The sequence below is a fragment of the Impatiens glandulifera genome, chromosome 5 (genome assembly GCF_907164915.1).
Source record: "Impatiens glandulifera chromosome 5, dImpGla2.1, whole genome shotgun sequence".
NCBI classification, from domain to species: domain Eukaryota; kingdom Viridiplantae; phylum Streptophyta; class Magnoliopsida; order Ericales; family Balsaminaceae; genus Impatiens; species Impatiens glandulifera.
This window is the reverse complement of record NC_061866.1, coordinates 3,820,235-3,833,479: the sequence shown is the minus strand read 5'-3', so window position 1 is coordinate 3,833,479 and position 13,245 is coordinate 3,820,235. Positions and strand designations below refer to the sequence as shown.

The following is a 13,245-nucleotide window of genomic DNA, read 5'->3' as shown; positions in this document are numbered from 1 at the left end:
TCTCTGTGGAAATATAAGGTTTCAGCCAATATGCTTCGTCTTAACCAAATCCTTCAGAGATGGTTCTTGTGGAAAGGCCAGTAAGGAAGCAACATATAGACTAACAACTACTTCTTGCTGCTCTTAAACCACCTTTCTTCATGTTCTGGTTTTCTGAATGTGTGAATATTCATATTTATTTTGAACTTATATCTGATGTTTAATTGTTTTAGACATTTTCATAACATGTTATGTGAAATTTGGCAATTATTCAGGTTACCCAACACACATGTACTATAAATTGTGGATGCATTTATTTGTTTTAGTTAAACATGTTTGGTTGAAGTACAAATTTATCAAAAATAGGATATTATTCTTATTTGAATTCAAAGATAGAAGAAGGAAAAAGCATGCAATTTTATATATAAGAGGGCAGAATGCAAAGTGTGGCAGATCTTAAACCTGATAACCATCTACAAACTAAAATGAAGCTCTAAGAGGAGACCACACAATAATTAATACACAAATCCTAAATATTGCTGCTTGAATCATTCTCCAACTGATGAGCATTCCCAAAAGAGGAAGAATGGTTGTTAAACTATTCTCTAGAAAGAAAGACCGAATGCATTTGCTGAGGATGATAAGGCGTTTTGCTCAAACTCGACTCCATTATTTTTTTTAAATACTTTCCTTGGGCTTTTGCACCTCTAATTGCTCATGAAGCCCCTTTTGCACTTCCATTTGAAGTTTCAACGCTTCCGTGATTTGAAGCCCACTACTATAGTAAGGCATTGCACTCCCATCACTCTAAGAACACCTTTTGGAGTAACACCTGCAAGAAAAATTACATTAAAACCCGTAAAAAACAGTCAAAATGAATGATATTCAGTTTAACTCACGATTTGGGCCACCCAATTGAGCAACAACTTCAACAAAATATTCGTGAAGCTCGTGTGTCCAACGTAATCGTTGCTTTGAGGAAAGACTATTATTATGGTTGTTGTTGTTACCACCATTCATGGATTCGTGCATCATCATTCTAACTCACTATTATTTAGTCTGTCTGTCCAAGTAAAGAAGAAAAAATGATATTTTATCTTACAAAACACAAAGGGCAATAATATTTTACCTCATTTTTTGCTCAACTACATGAACCCAACACATGAGAAAGTTAATTGAATAGAGAGGACGCGAGACAGAAAAGAAAGGTTTCTAATGACCCTTTTAGAGCGCAGGTACAAGTGCAGGCGCAAATCATAGTTTTAAAATACGCGGTCCGACCGACGTTTCAACTGGTCCGACCGCAAAATGGCTGAATGGGCGGTCCAGATTTTGACTTCAATACGCTTATCTTTCGAACCGGTCAAAATCCGGTCCGACCGGATGGATCGACCGAAAAAACAAACCGAATATTTTCAATTCGAAAGGTATGATTCTCATCTTGTTTAGTATTTCTCCTCTCTCTCCTACAAGAACTCTACTTAGTCTCACATATCTATTTTATAACCTCCAGATCTATTGCGGAGAAGAAAGAAGAGGATCGACATGAGTAAAGATGCAGTATACCTAGATCTGAGAAGTTAAAGAACGGTAGATCTCACTTCTAATGATTTAAGAAATGTAAAGCCAGTTGGGTATATAATCAACAAGAATCCCTCTTCCTCAACTTCTTCAAATATCAACTCTTCCTCAACTTCTTCAAATATCAAACAACCTGGCCGTCACCTGGATTTCTTCTCTTTCGTTTACTATATCTGCATTTCACCTCTTTTTCTTTCATACAACTATTCTGAGGAATAATAAAATATCAGTTGTACTTTTTTCTCTCCATATTAACTGTTGTTGTTGAGAGATAATAAAATATCAAGTTGTAGTGGTGGTTGGTATGGATAAGTTCAGTAAGTAATTATTGTTGTGTATGAATTAATTTGAAGTCATATTATAATTACATGGTATGTTATTAATTTGATTAATAAATTATTGAGTTTAATTATCATGTATTTTATAATTTTTTATATGCCTAAATGATTATATATATAATTTATGTATTAATATATTTAAATTTACTTACAAAAAATAAAATTAATCCGGTCTAACCAGTGGTTCAATCGGTTGATGATCGAAACGATTTTCAGATCAATGGCGCAAATGTAATTTGTGCAAGCGCAAGATGCATTTTGCGATCCCAATTGATTAATAACAAGTGTTTTCAGCTAAAATAAAGTAATATCTAACTTACTCATTGATTCAGCGTTTGTTGGAGATTTAGCGGGATGGTATAGTCATCGGTGTTTGTTGAAGATCTAGCGTAGATGCTACAGAGTCGTCGGAAGGATATTAAACGTCAGGAGGGGTGATAGAAGAAGGCGTTGATTTGCTTGGGATAGACGTGTCGTCGGAAGGGAATTCGCCCTTACCGAGGGAGAAGAAGAGAGAAAGAAGAGAGTAGAAGAGAAGAGAAAGAAGAAAAGTAATTAGGGTAATTTGGACTTTTGCCAGGGGTAAAAGGTTATTTTTGCAAAAAATTATGTTAGGACCAGGTACAACAATAGAGACGGGAGTCTGACTATGTTGAACGCTTATACACTTCAATTCGATATTAATTTCGTTAGAAGTTAATATTTATTTCTATTATTCACAAGGCTTCACAAACTCTTGAACAAAGTCAAGTGTGAAACTGTTTGTTTAGACTTAAAGAGACAAATAAAGGGTTGGAAGATTTAGAAAGTAAATAACACAAGACACAAAGTTTGTTTATGAATGTTCGGAGTAAAACTCTCCTACATCACCCCTTCTTCTCAACCTTGAGAATGATATTCACTAGAAGATTTGGTTTGAGTACAACACTTACACAAACTCAGTCGGACAACCAGGACTTTGACATTGCCTGTTTCCGAACTCCTAGTACACAACACTCTGTTGAACATAACATATTTTATCAACTTACAATACTGAAATCTCATACAGAAAGAACATTATGTAATACAACTTAATGACCTGAAAAACTAGTATACCTTTAGAACTTGAAAACTTGAGCGCTTGATTACAGAAAAGCTTAATACTCGTTGGATCAGTAGAGATATCAAAAAGGTTAAAGGTTGTAAAAAGGTGACTGCAAATTGTCCTCTAACTTCTTCTTAAATAGATAAAACTTCAACGGACAAATTTACTTTAGAGGACACATGTCCTATTTTGGTTGGATGTGTGCCAAGGTAGTACATCAAAGAATATACTTTTGATCGTGGATGTATTGGATGAAGATAGCGCGCCGAATATCCTTTAAGAGATCGTGGTGTACTGGAAACATACAACACATGAAATTTTAATTAGTTTGGCACGTGGAAGTCTTCTATAGGTTAGCTTAGCTGGTGTGTCAGACTGCCAATAACGGATTGATGATGCGCTGGAGAGGGATTTCAAATGCTTGATCAAATACCGAATTTGATCAAGAACCGAAAGCTCTTCATAAAAGTCGAACTTGATTAAATACCGAATTTAATCAAATACCTTATGTGCCTTATATAAAACCAAACTAATTAAATACCTGAATGCCTTGTATAAAATCGAGCTAGTTAAATACCGGAAGGCCTTTTATAAAACCGAACTGGTTAAATACCAGAATGCCTTGTATAAATTCGAAGTGGTTAAATACCGGAAGACCTTATATAAAACCGAACTAGTTGAATACCAAAATGCCTTGTATAAAACCAAACTAGTTAAATGTCGGAAGTACTAATATAAAACCGAAGTTAACATAATATTGGACACGCTTCCAAAATACCGAAGTTGACATAAAACCGGAAGCGCTTATCTAAAAACCGAATTGGACAAACTATCGGACGCGCTTCTTCAAAATACCGAATTGAACATAAAACTGAAAGCGATTATCCAAAAATCGATTTGGACAAACTACCGAACGCGCTTATACAAAAAACCGAAGTTGACATAAAACCGGAAGCGCTCCTCCAAAACTGAACTTGAACATAATACCGGACGAGTTTTGTAAGCATGAAAATTTGTCATACCAATTTTAAAAATAATATTATTTTTTTTAATAATAATAAAGTATTATTTTGAAATTTTAAATTTAAAATAACCTAAGGAGGAATTAAAATCAAATTAAGGGTTAATTATTGTGATAAGTAAACCCTAATTAGGAAAATTATTCAAAAATACAAAAATAATTTGAGGTTAAAATATTGTATTTATTTTACCTAAATTAAAATCAAGAAAGAAGTGGTTAAAATTGTTTAATTAGAATTTAATAATAAATTATGTGTAATTTATGGCTTAAAAACAATTAAATAAATATCCCATAATTCCCAAATATATCAAAAAATAAAAATATGAACATACTTTTTATTGTGATTCTAGAAATATTTTTTGTGAAGTTTTTGGTTAAGAAAAACGCAAGAAATGAATTAAAAATCGATTTCAAATAACCCTTTTATTAAAAATTAAACTGATAATCTGGTGTAGTCAAAATTATGTTTAATAGGTTGCATTAGGATTCTCAGCCATCAGATTAGCCTGGATTTTCATCCAGCGCCCAGGTACACGCCACACAACCCATTATTAATGAACCAAACAACTCAATTTAATCTTGAGACATTCTATCTTCTTCCTCCGTTTCATCAAAACTAGTCTCTTTTTCACCAACATTTTTAAGATGTTAACGTGTAAGACTTGTAAAGCTATTGGGTTCAAAGAAGACCCATTAACATGGTCAAGATGAATTGTAACCTCTAGACAACTCCTAAATAGTTGTATAACTTTTAACACATTTTGATCACTATTTTATTTTATTTTGGGAAAAACAACTTAGTGCCATTTCATTAAAAAAATAAAAGAGAAAAAAATATAAAAGTTTAAGATCAGATCTAGAAAATTTCTAAATTTGACAGTGAAACAAGAACTGAATTACAGACATCAACAACAATCAATTAGCGCCTATAGAGTTTTTATTTTGATTCTACTTGTGACTTTCTGAAACGAAATATCCCATATCTGGCAGAGTTTTCTATTCTCTTCATTCCTTTCGACTCCTCTTCAGGATTGAATGAGTGTATTTCCATCTGAAGTTATATCTCTCCAAATATCTTCAGTAGTTCTACTTATTCCACTATGAGTTCTTGAATTTCTTTCTTTCCAGATATTGTAGATTACTGCTCCAAAGTAGTATTTCAACATACTTACATAGAAGGATATTCCTTTTGCTTTATTCTTCATCCACTCTTAGATTTCTTCCCATGTTTCTGGAAAATTGATGATGTTCATGTTTGCAGCATACCTCCTCTAGTTTTGTATTAAAAAAGAGCATTTCCCAAATAAATAGTTTATGCTTTCTTCAACTCCCAAACATAGGACACGGTTGATATCAGGAATATTTATGTATTTTCGAATTTTGTCTTTTTTGTCAATTTTTTCTTGTATACATCCCGGAGAATAAATTGGTGACGAGAAATAATCTTTGGAGACCATACCACATTATGTCAATCTACCTTCTGTCATCTTGTTCTAACCACTTCCCATGTCTTTCTTGTAATGAACTTCTCGTTGCTTTTTATTTTCCAACATATTTCATCAGTTCTTTCATTGAGTTGCTTCCGCCTCTTTAGGTTTATGATTCTATCACCTTCTGAAATACGCCTTAGAAGTGAATCACATTTATCTTCATAGACATCTCTAAATGATTACTTGATTCATTCTCTTCTAACTCTGTTTCCTTGTATTTATTCTTTGAACATAATGGGAATATTATCCAATCAAGGATCATGTTATAATAGTACCCCTCTTCTATTTCCAATTGTGGTTTGCACCATTTGAAACACATATTTTCTTATTTTTAGGATCTTCTTCAATGACCATGTCATTCTTTCGTTAAACTTTCGTGTCTAGATACTCTTTTCTTCTTTCATAAATCTTGTATGCACCCATTTGACCCACAGAGAGTCCACTTTCTACTTCAACACCCATAGGTTCTTGATGGTGAGGGCTTTGTTTCATTCAACAAAACTTTTTATTCCTAGTCCGCCTTCTTCTATGAGAGTGTAAACATACTCCCATTTGATATTTTTGTCTCCTTTGCCTTGTGTTCCCCAAACGTAATATCTCATGATTCTATCTAGTTCAGTCATTACTTTCTTTGGGATGACTATTTGTTGTGCCCAATAGCCAATAATTCCAAAGATTACTTTAACGAACTCAATTCTACCTGCATAAGACAGTTTTTTCGTAGCCCAACCCAAGTAGAATTTCTAACATTTTCTACCAGTTGTCTGAAGTGATTATATCGGAGTTGTTTTCATGACAATGGTACTCGAGAGTATTCCACTAGTAGTTCACATTCCTTGATTTCCATAATATTGAATATGTTTGCCATCCTTTCTTCATTAACCCCTCCATAGAAAGCCAGACATTTGTCATCATTGATGTATAAACATGTAATACTCGAAAAGATTGTTAGAGCTTCTTTGATTATACTAACAGATTCAACATTCGCATAAGCCACAAAAAATAGATCACCTGCAAAACATATATGGGTTATTGCTTTTTTTTGTAGTACGGGTGAAATTTGAAATAATGAATTCTAAGAAGAATTTTAAAAATGCAGTCAAGAATTTCCATTGTTAAGACGAATAGGTAAGGAGATATAGGGTCTCTTTGCCTTACTCCCCTTTCACCCTTGAAGAGGCCTCCATGAATACCATTCACGCTCACAACAAAGTGAGGAGTGGAAACACATTGCATAATCCAATCAGTGAAAATAATTGAAAACCTGCAGTAAGGAGGAATTCGTGGATTGATCCCTATCTGATCGAGTCAAAAGATTTTTTAATATCAATTTTGAAAGACACACGTGGCGATATGTTTTTCTTGCCATATTCATTCAATAAGTTCTGCATGAGTGAGATGTTATGGGAAATAGAGCGTTTAAAAATAAATGTTATTGTCTTAATTCTACAAGCTTATCAATAATTGTTTTCAAATGTTGCAAAAAAAATTTGGAAAGAATTTTGTAAATAACATTGTAGCATTAAATAGGAAGAAAGTCCTGAATTTTTTCTGAAATTAAATTCTTAGATATCAAATTCAACACTATGACGTTCTATTACTTCAACATTTTCCTATTTTGGAAAAATTTCAAAACCCCTTCACTTACATATTTACCCACTATTTCCCAGCTTACATGTTGATCACTATTGAAGGGACTTAAATCAGCATCACCCCCATCATACAAAAACTTAAAGAGAGACTGATTGTTATATCCCAATGATTCAGTAAAGTCTACCAAATCCTAAAATCATAATTCATCAATATCTATAATGGACATCACATTTTCTTGCCCATAATGTATTAATCCCAAATGTTTGAAAAGAATAATCAAAATCTGTCACGTCCTAAAATCACACTTTTCTTGACCGAGGAATCTGCGGTCTTGACAGAGATCTACGACCGTGGATAATGGCACCCAGGGTCGAGTGGTCCAACCGATGATTCCGCAAACAAGGAATTATCAGGCAAGTACTTTCTATACGTTTTCTAAAACCCGAATATGTGCTCAGTATGCAACTATACATGATTGGCTGATGAGATACCCTTAAAAACCCTCATGAATGCAATGTCTTACAAGTATTCTTATAAATGTTTGTTGGGTCCCTAGACTCACTATGCTTGTGTGGTGTAGGAATCTAGCCAACGGATTTTATGACAGGTGAAGAAAGAGTTGGAGCGGAAGCGTAGTGTTGGAGATGTGTGTGGAAGGAGGGACCGAGACCGTAGGACCGACTTTTATATCAATCTTTTCAATGATTGGGTCAGATAGGCACCCTAGAGCTTCCGCATTTATGTTCGAAATCACATTGATTTAGGTGCGTGAAAGTAGGAAATTAGGGCGTAACAACTTGGTATTAGAGCAACGATTCCGAACCTTAGTACTTTCACATATATGCTCCTGCAGATGCACCTCCAAGGCCTTCATGTCTGTAAATTGTTTTAAAATGATGTTTTGCATGACATGAAATCGTTTTTCATAATAGTTGGAAATAATGTTTTTTTCATGAAACCATTTTTTACAAACACACTATTTGTACTGCCTTTATGATCGAATTTCGGGGACGAAATTCATTATAAGGGTGGTAGTTTGTCATGTCCTAAAATCACACTTTTCTTGACCGGGGAATCTGCGGTCTTGACAGAGATCTACGGCCGTGGATGATGACACCCAGGGCCGAGTGGTCCGACTAATGATTCCGCAGACAAGGAATTATCAGGCAAGTATTTTTCTATAAGTTTTTTAAAACCCACACAGTGCTATTTATTCATGTAATTTATGTAAACGATGCATATGATTTCAAAAAATATTTTCATTGCAAGTCCATGGTTTTCTAAAGAACGATGGTTTTAAGTTAAGGGCTATGGAATCTAAGAGATAATCATGGAGGAATTGACGAATACGAGAGGATGGCTACCAGGATGAGCTCTGGTGGTCCGATGCTCTCAAAATATGGTTGGTGGAATTGACGAAGGGATGCCCACCCTGGAGGATCAGCTCTCCGGGCAAAGGGTCCCGAATATGTGCTCAGTATGCAACTATACATGATTGGCTGATAAGATACCCTTAAAAACCCTCATGGATGCAATGTCTTAAAAGTGTTCTTATAAATGTTTGTTGGGTCCCTATACTCACTATGCTTGTGTGGTGTAGGAATCCAGCCAACGAATTTTATGACAGGTGAAGGAAGAGTTGGATCGGAAGCGTGGTGTTGGAGATGTGTGTGGAAGGAGGGACCGAGACCGTAGGACCGACTTTTATATCAATCTTTTCAATGATTGGGTCAAATAGGCACCCTAGAGCTTCCGTATTTATGTTCGAAATCACGCTGATTTAGGTGCATGAAAGTAGGAAATTATGGCGTAACAAAATCGCTTCTGAATATGATCTCATCGTGAATCAAAAAAAATAACTGACTATAAAGAGATTGGCTATAAATCTTTTTTGAAATCACATTTTTTATGAAATTATGACTATACAACTAATAATATATTTACTACGTGTTCCACATTAAAATAATGTTTGACAAAACAACCTAGTCTATCAAATGATTGAAAACATGAAGGTTCTATACAAAAAGAAAAAGAAAGAACTTTTGACTATAGCTGCCCTCAAAGAGAAAAAGAAGAAAACTATAATATAAATACAAGATACATTTCAGTTTCAGAATAACATCATACAACCTCATCTATTATCTCACAAAACTAGGAAATTTGTCAACATTGGAGCTTTTTGTTTTAATGTGATCTTGGATTTAATAAGATTTCTTGGGTGGCCTTAGTGAAAACAAAATAAATTGAATAGCAAACCTTAATTTCACATCTATCAAAAGTCATAATCTAAAAATTATAACTTCGTTTCTTACTTACCGTATAGACCTATAGAATTTAGGGAAAGATTTTCTTGGCTCAGCGATGTGTTTGAAGGATTTTGTTTTCCTCGACCAGATGTTGGACCTAATCAAACATAAACATGAATTTCAGAATTCAAATTAAGAAGAATGTATGCCATAGTTAATAATAAGAAGAATCAAACATGAATCATAGAATTAGGGGAGAATTTATCAAAACAGAATTAGGGTTTAAACATGGATTCGTCAAATGTAATTTTTTGTGGTTAAGAGATTGAACAAAGGAAGAAAGAGACGAGGGGATGCTAGAAGAATAGACGACCAAGGGCGGCAAGTGCGGACGACTTACATAGAGAAAGAAAGGTGAAGATGAAAGGGAGTTTTAAGGGCTGTGTTGAAATTGAGCCGATTTAGGTTTATTTTTTTAAAATAATAATATTTGGTCAATAATTTTAACATTTATTAAAAAAACAAGTAATTAGTTTGTTTATTTGTTTTTAACACATGTATTTGTTTATTTATAAATATAAATGTCACATAATTAATTAATTAGATAGAGACCTTATTTTATACAAATTAACAATGAGAAACACAATCGGTGAGGTTTTAAAGAGAATGTCCGAAATTGCAATTGACACCTAAGAAACCTCAATTTCTAATTTTGGCCTATATATTTTAAAATTTTGAAAATATCATATATTTACCGTACTAATAATTTCGTTATCAATATCCTACTTTATCATATTTTTTATTTTTAATTTTTACGATTTATAAAAAAATCAATATTTTCAGTATTTTACATTATATTAAAAAAAAACACTCCAAAACAAAATTTTTAAACTTATTCTAGATCCTCACACCTAATAAATAATATAATTGTTTAGACTATTTTTTTTATAATTATTTTATAAAAGTATTATAGGTTGAATATTAAATATATATATATTAAGTAAAATAAACAATAAGATGTTTTTTTAGTGGCACCTTTGGGAATTGGGAGATGAGTATATTTTGGCGTTTGAGTTTCCAATATGCACTGAGTTGAATCTTTGATATAACCCTAAATGGCAATTGGCGCGGAATCTAATCAATGTTAAAACCCTAGTTGTTGTTTTTGCGCCATTCAAGCCTTTCTTCTCAATCTATTGAAGCTGCGTAAAATCAAAACTCTGAAAGCTTACATACTTGGAGTGCGTACTAGCAATGGCGGATCCTAGTTTACCTGCTACAAATAACATTGACTATATCGACGAAGACGAAGCAGAAGTAAATGAAGCCGATGTACACATTTTCATAGACGAAGAAAGCGAAAACGATGACGAAGATCAATCACTAGGCATGGAAGATCTATTAGTAAGCGAGGATGACGAATATCAATCACTAAGCGAGGATGGCGAAGAAGAAGAAGAAGAAGAAGAAGAGCAAGAAGAGGATCCCGTGGGTGGTAGCGGTGGAGATACTGTTATTTTTATGAAAGAAAAACAGACATGTGAGAGGGGTGGGAATGGAGGAGAGGCGTCCTCATCACAGGCTGGGACTACAGGCGGGGGACCGTGTAGAAGGGAATTGGACGCTTGCCCTATTTGTATGGATGCATTTCACAGTGTTGGCGACCATCAAATCTGGTGCGGCCAAGTAAACATATTTTTATCATTCTAATTCTCCTGCCTCTTAATTTGATTGGGAAAACATAAACCCGATGAAAAAACCAAGACTGGATGAAAATGTTTAAGCTTTGCTGAAAGAAATCCTTTGATGAACATTACTGAAATGGTTATTCTCTGGCAACTCAATTGACCTCTGTTATGAACATTGCTAAATGCAGTTGTCTTCCTTGTGGGCATTTATATGGTTTGTCCTGCATCACGAGATGGATAAAGAAACATAAACATAAGGTGCCATTTGTACTGTTAGTTCTTGATGTTTTTATTATAATTATATTTATCTAGTATCAAAGCATTGGTTAAATCTTAGTTTTTTATTGGCTCCTCTGTTATATATTTCCTTGTGCAGTGTCCTCAATGCAACAAAAGATGCACGTTGAAAGATGTGAGGAAAATTTATGGACAAGCAGTTGTGGTTGATCAGGAATTAGTACAAGTAATGACATTCATCGTGATGTTCTACCAATAGCTAGTACATTGATTTTCATTAATGAGATTTCAACTGATTTAAGATGCTCTCTTTGAGCTCAACTAATATCCAAATTCTTTTTACAGAAATCTCAGTTTCTTGAAGCTAAATGCACTTACCTTGAGAAGAAGGTTAGAGAGGTTTTCAGAATATTATCTTCTCATTGATGTCAAAGTATTCAATTTCCATCTATTATTTTTTCTGTTGAGGGATTCCATATTATTTACGAAACAGATAATCCTCTTGTTGCAATAATATTATTATCTATACTATGTAGCTGAGTCACTAAAAATAGAAGTTAAGCACACATGGGGTTCTAAGATTTATACATATTGATGATTAAGACGGCTTGTATGTGAAAAAAGAAAGACAAAAATTACATTCAATGAGTATTAACATCATGTCATTTATTTGTGTTGATTATCAATGTTGAATTTACTACTGTCAGGATCGTGACTGGAAAAGGAAAGAGATTAAGTGGAAGAGAAGAGAAGTTGCCTTCCGTCTAGAGAATGAGGGATTTCATAAGCAAGTACAACAATTAGCTGTTAATCACAAAAATATTGTAAATGTAATAGAAGATCTAAAAGCCAAAATATTGGAGAATGAAGTCGGAAGATTAACTGATATTGCCGCGATGGAGGAAAAAATGGTAACTAAGATAACACGATACATGGGCACTCCATCTGCATCTATGCCACCAATTGCATCGATGACACCCACTACATCACCTTATAATATAGGTCAGCTTATTACCTTAAATTGTTTTTTATTTATGTGCAAGTAAATATTCTCTGGTGAGTTTTTCATTCCATTTAATTACAAATGTACAACCTTTACAATTTATGTGCAATAACTGAACCCATTAGTGTACTTCACTCTACAACTAAACATAAAACAACATAATTTTACATTCCCCTCAAGTTAGTGATGGTACATTCCTAACTTGTTACACAACATAAGTCTTCAAATGTAATCTTTGATAGAGATTTAGTGATGACGTCTTCTACTTGTAGTCTTGATGAAATATGATAAATCTCCAATATGCTACTGTTGACTTTCTCATAGATGAAATATCAATCAATTTCAATGTGTTTAGTTTTTCATGATCTACATGGTTCTTGTTCCTTCAATATTCTACTGTTGACTTTCTCATAGATGAAATATCAATCGATTTCAATATGTTTAGTTTTGTCATGATCTACATGGTTCTTGTTCCTTCAATATTCTGTGAACCCACATTCCTTTGTATAGTTTGAGAGTGAGTGCTCCTAATTCTTCTTCAGCACTATTCCTTGAGGCAATTGGTTGTTTCTTACTTTCTCCATGTTACTAAGTTACCCCACATATAGGTACACTAAGTTACTTTCTCCATGATAAATCTCCAATATGCAACTGTTGAATTTCTCATAGATGAAATATCAATCGATTTCAATATGTTTAGTTTTGTCATAATCTTCATGGTTCTCGTTCCTTCAATATTCTGTGAACCCACATTCCTTTGTAAAGTTTGAGAGTGAGTGCTCTTAATTCTTCTTCAGCACTATTCCTTGAGGCAATTGGTTGTTTCTTACTTTCTCCATGTTACTAATTACCCCCACATATAGGTACACTAAGCTGATGTAGACCTTCTATCTGTGGCATCTCCAACCCAATCTGCATCAGAATACACATGAACATAATATTCCTCATTCTTTAGAAACAGTAATCCTTTCTCCGAAGTACTCTT

The 13,245-nt window shown here is 33.8% G+C and overlaps 1 protein-coding gene and 1 long non-coding RNA gene across 4 annotated transcripts in view; one reads left to right on the top strand and one right to left on the bottom strand.

Annotated features, from left to right (window-relative positions):
* The window catches only part of LOC124938785 (E3 ubiquitin-protein ligase RFWD3-like), a 45,889-nt gene that overhangs the window by 21,328 nt on the left and 11,316 nt on the right, over positions 1–13,245 (top strand). The window contains exons 1-4 of one of the 2 annotated variants that reach the window (XM_047479293.1): positions 10,375–11,008; positions 11,209–11,278; positions 11,397–11,483; positions 11,603–11,647. In XM_047479293.1, coding sequence (XP_047335249.1) covers positions 10,587–11,008; positions 11,209–11,278; positions 11,397–11,483; positions 11,603–11,647 — 624 coding nt within the window. In that variant the 5' untranslated portion in view covers positions 10,375–10,586. Of the gene's footprint in view, positions 1–10,374; positions 11,009–11,208; positions 11,279–11,396; positions 11,484–11,602; positions 11,648–13,245 lie in introns of those variants that run through there. The other variant, XM_047479294.1, reaches the window with a different exon arrangement.
* Positions 375–1,797, bottom strand: LOC124938788. 2 transcript variants are annotated; one of them, XR_007099410.1, is made up of 3 exons: positions 1,109–1,797; positions 879–1,042; positions 375–811 (listed from the first exon to the last, which is right to left on the bottom strand). It is a non-coding gene; the product is annotated as an uncharacterized LOC124938788 (long non-coding RNA). The 2 variants fall into 2 exon arrangements; XR_007099409.1 differs by having other exon boundaries at positions 879–1,797.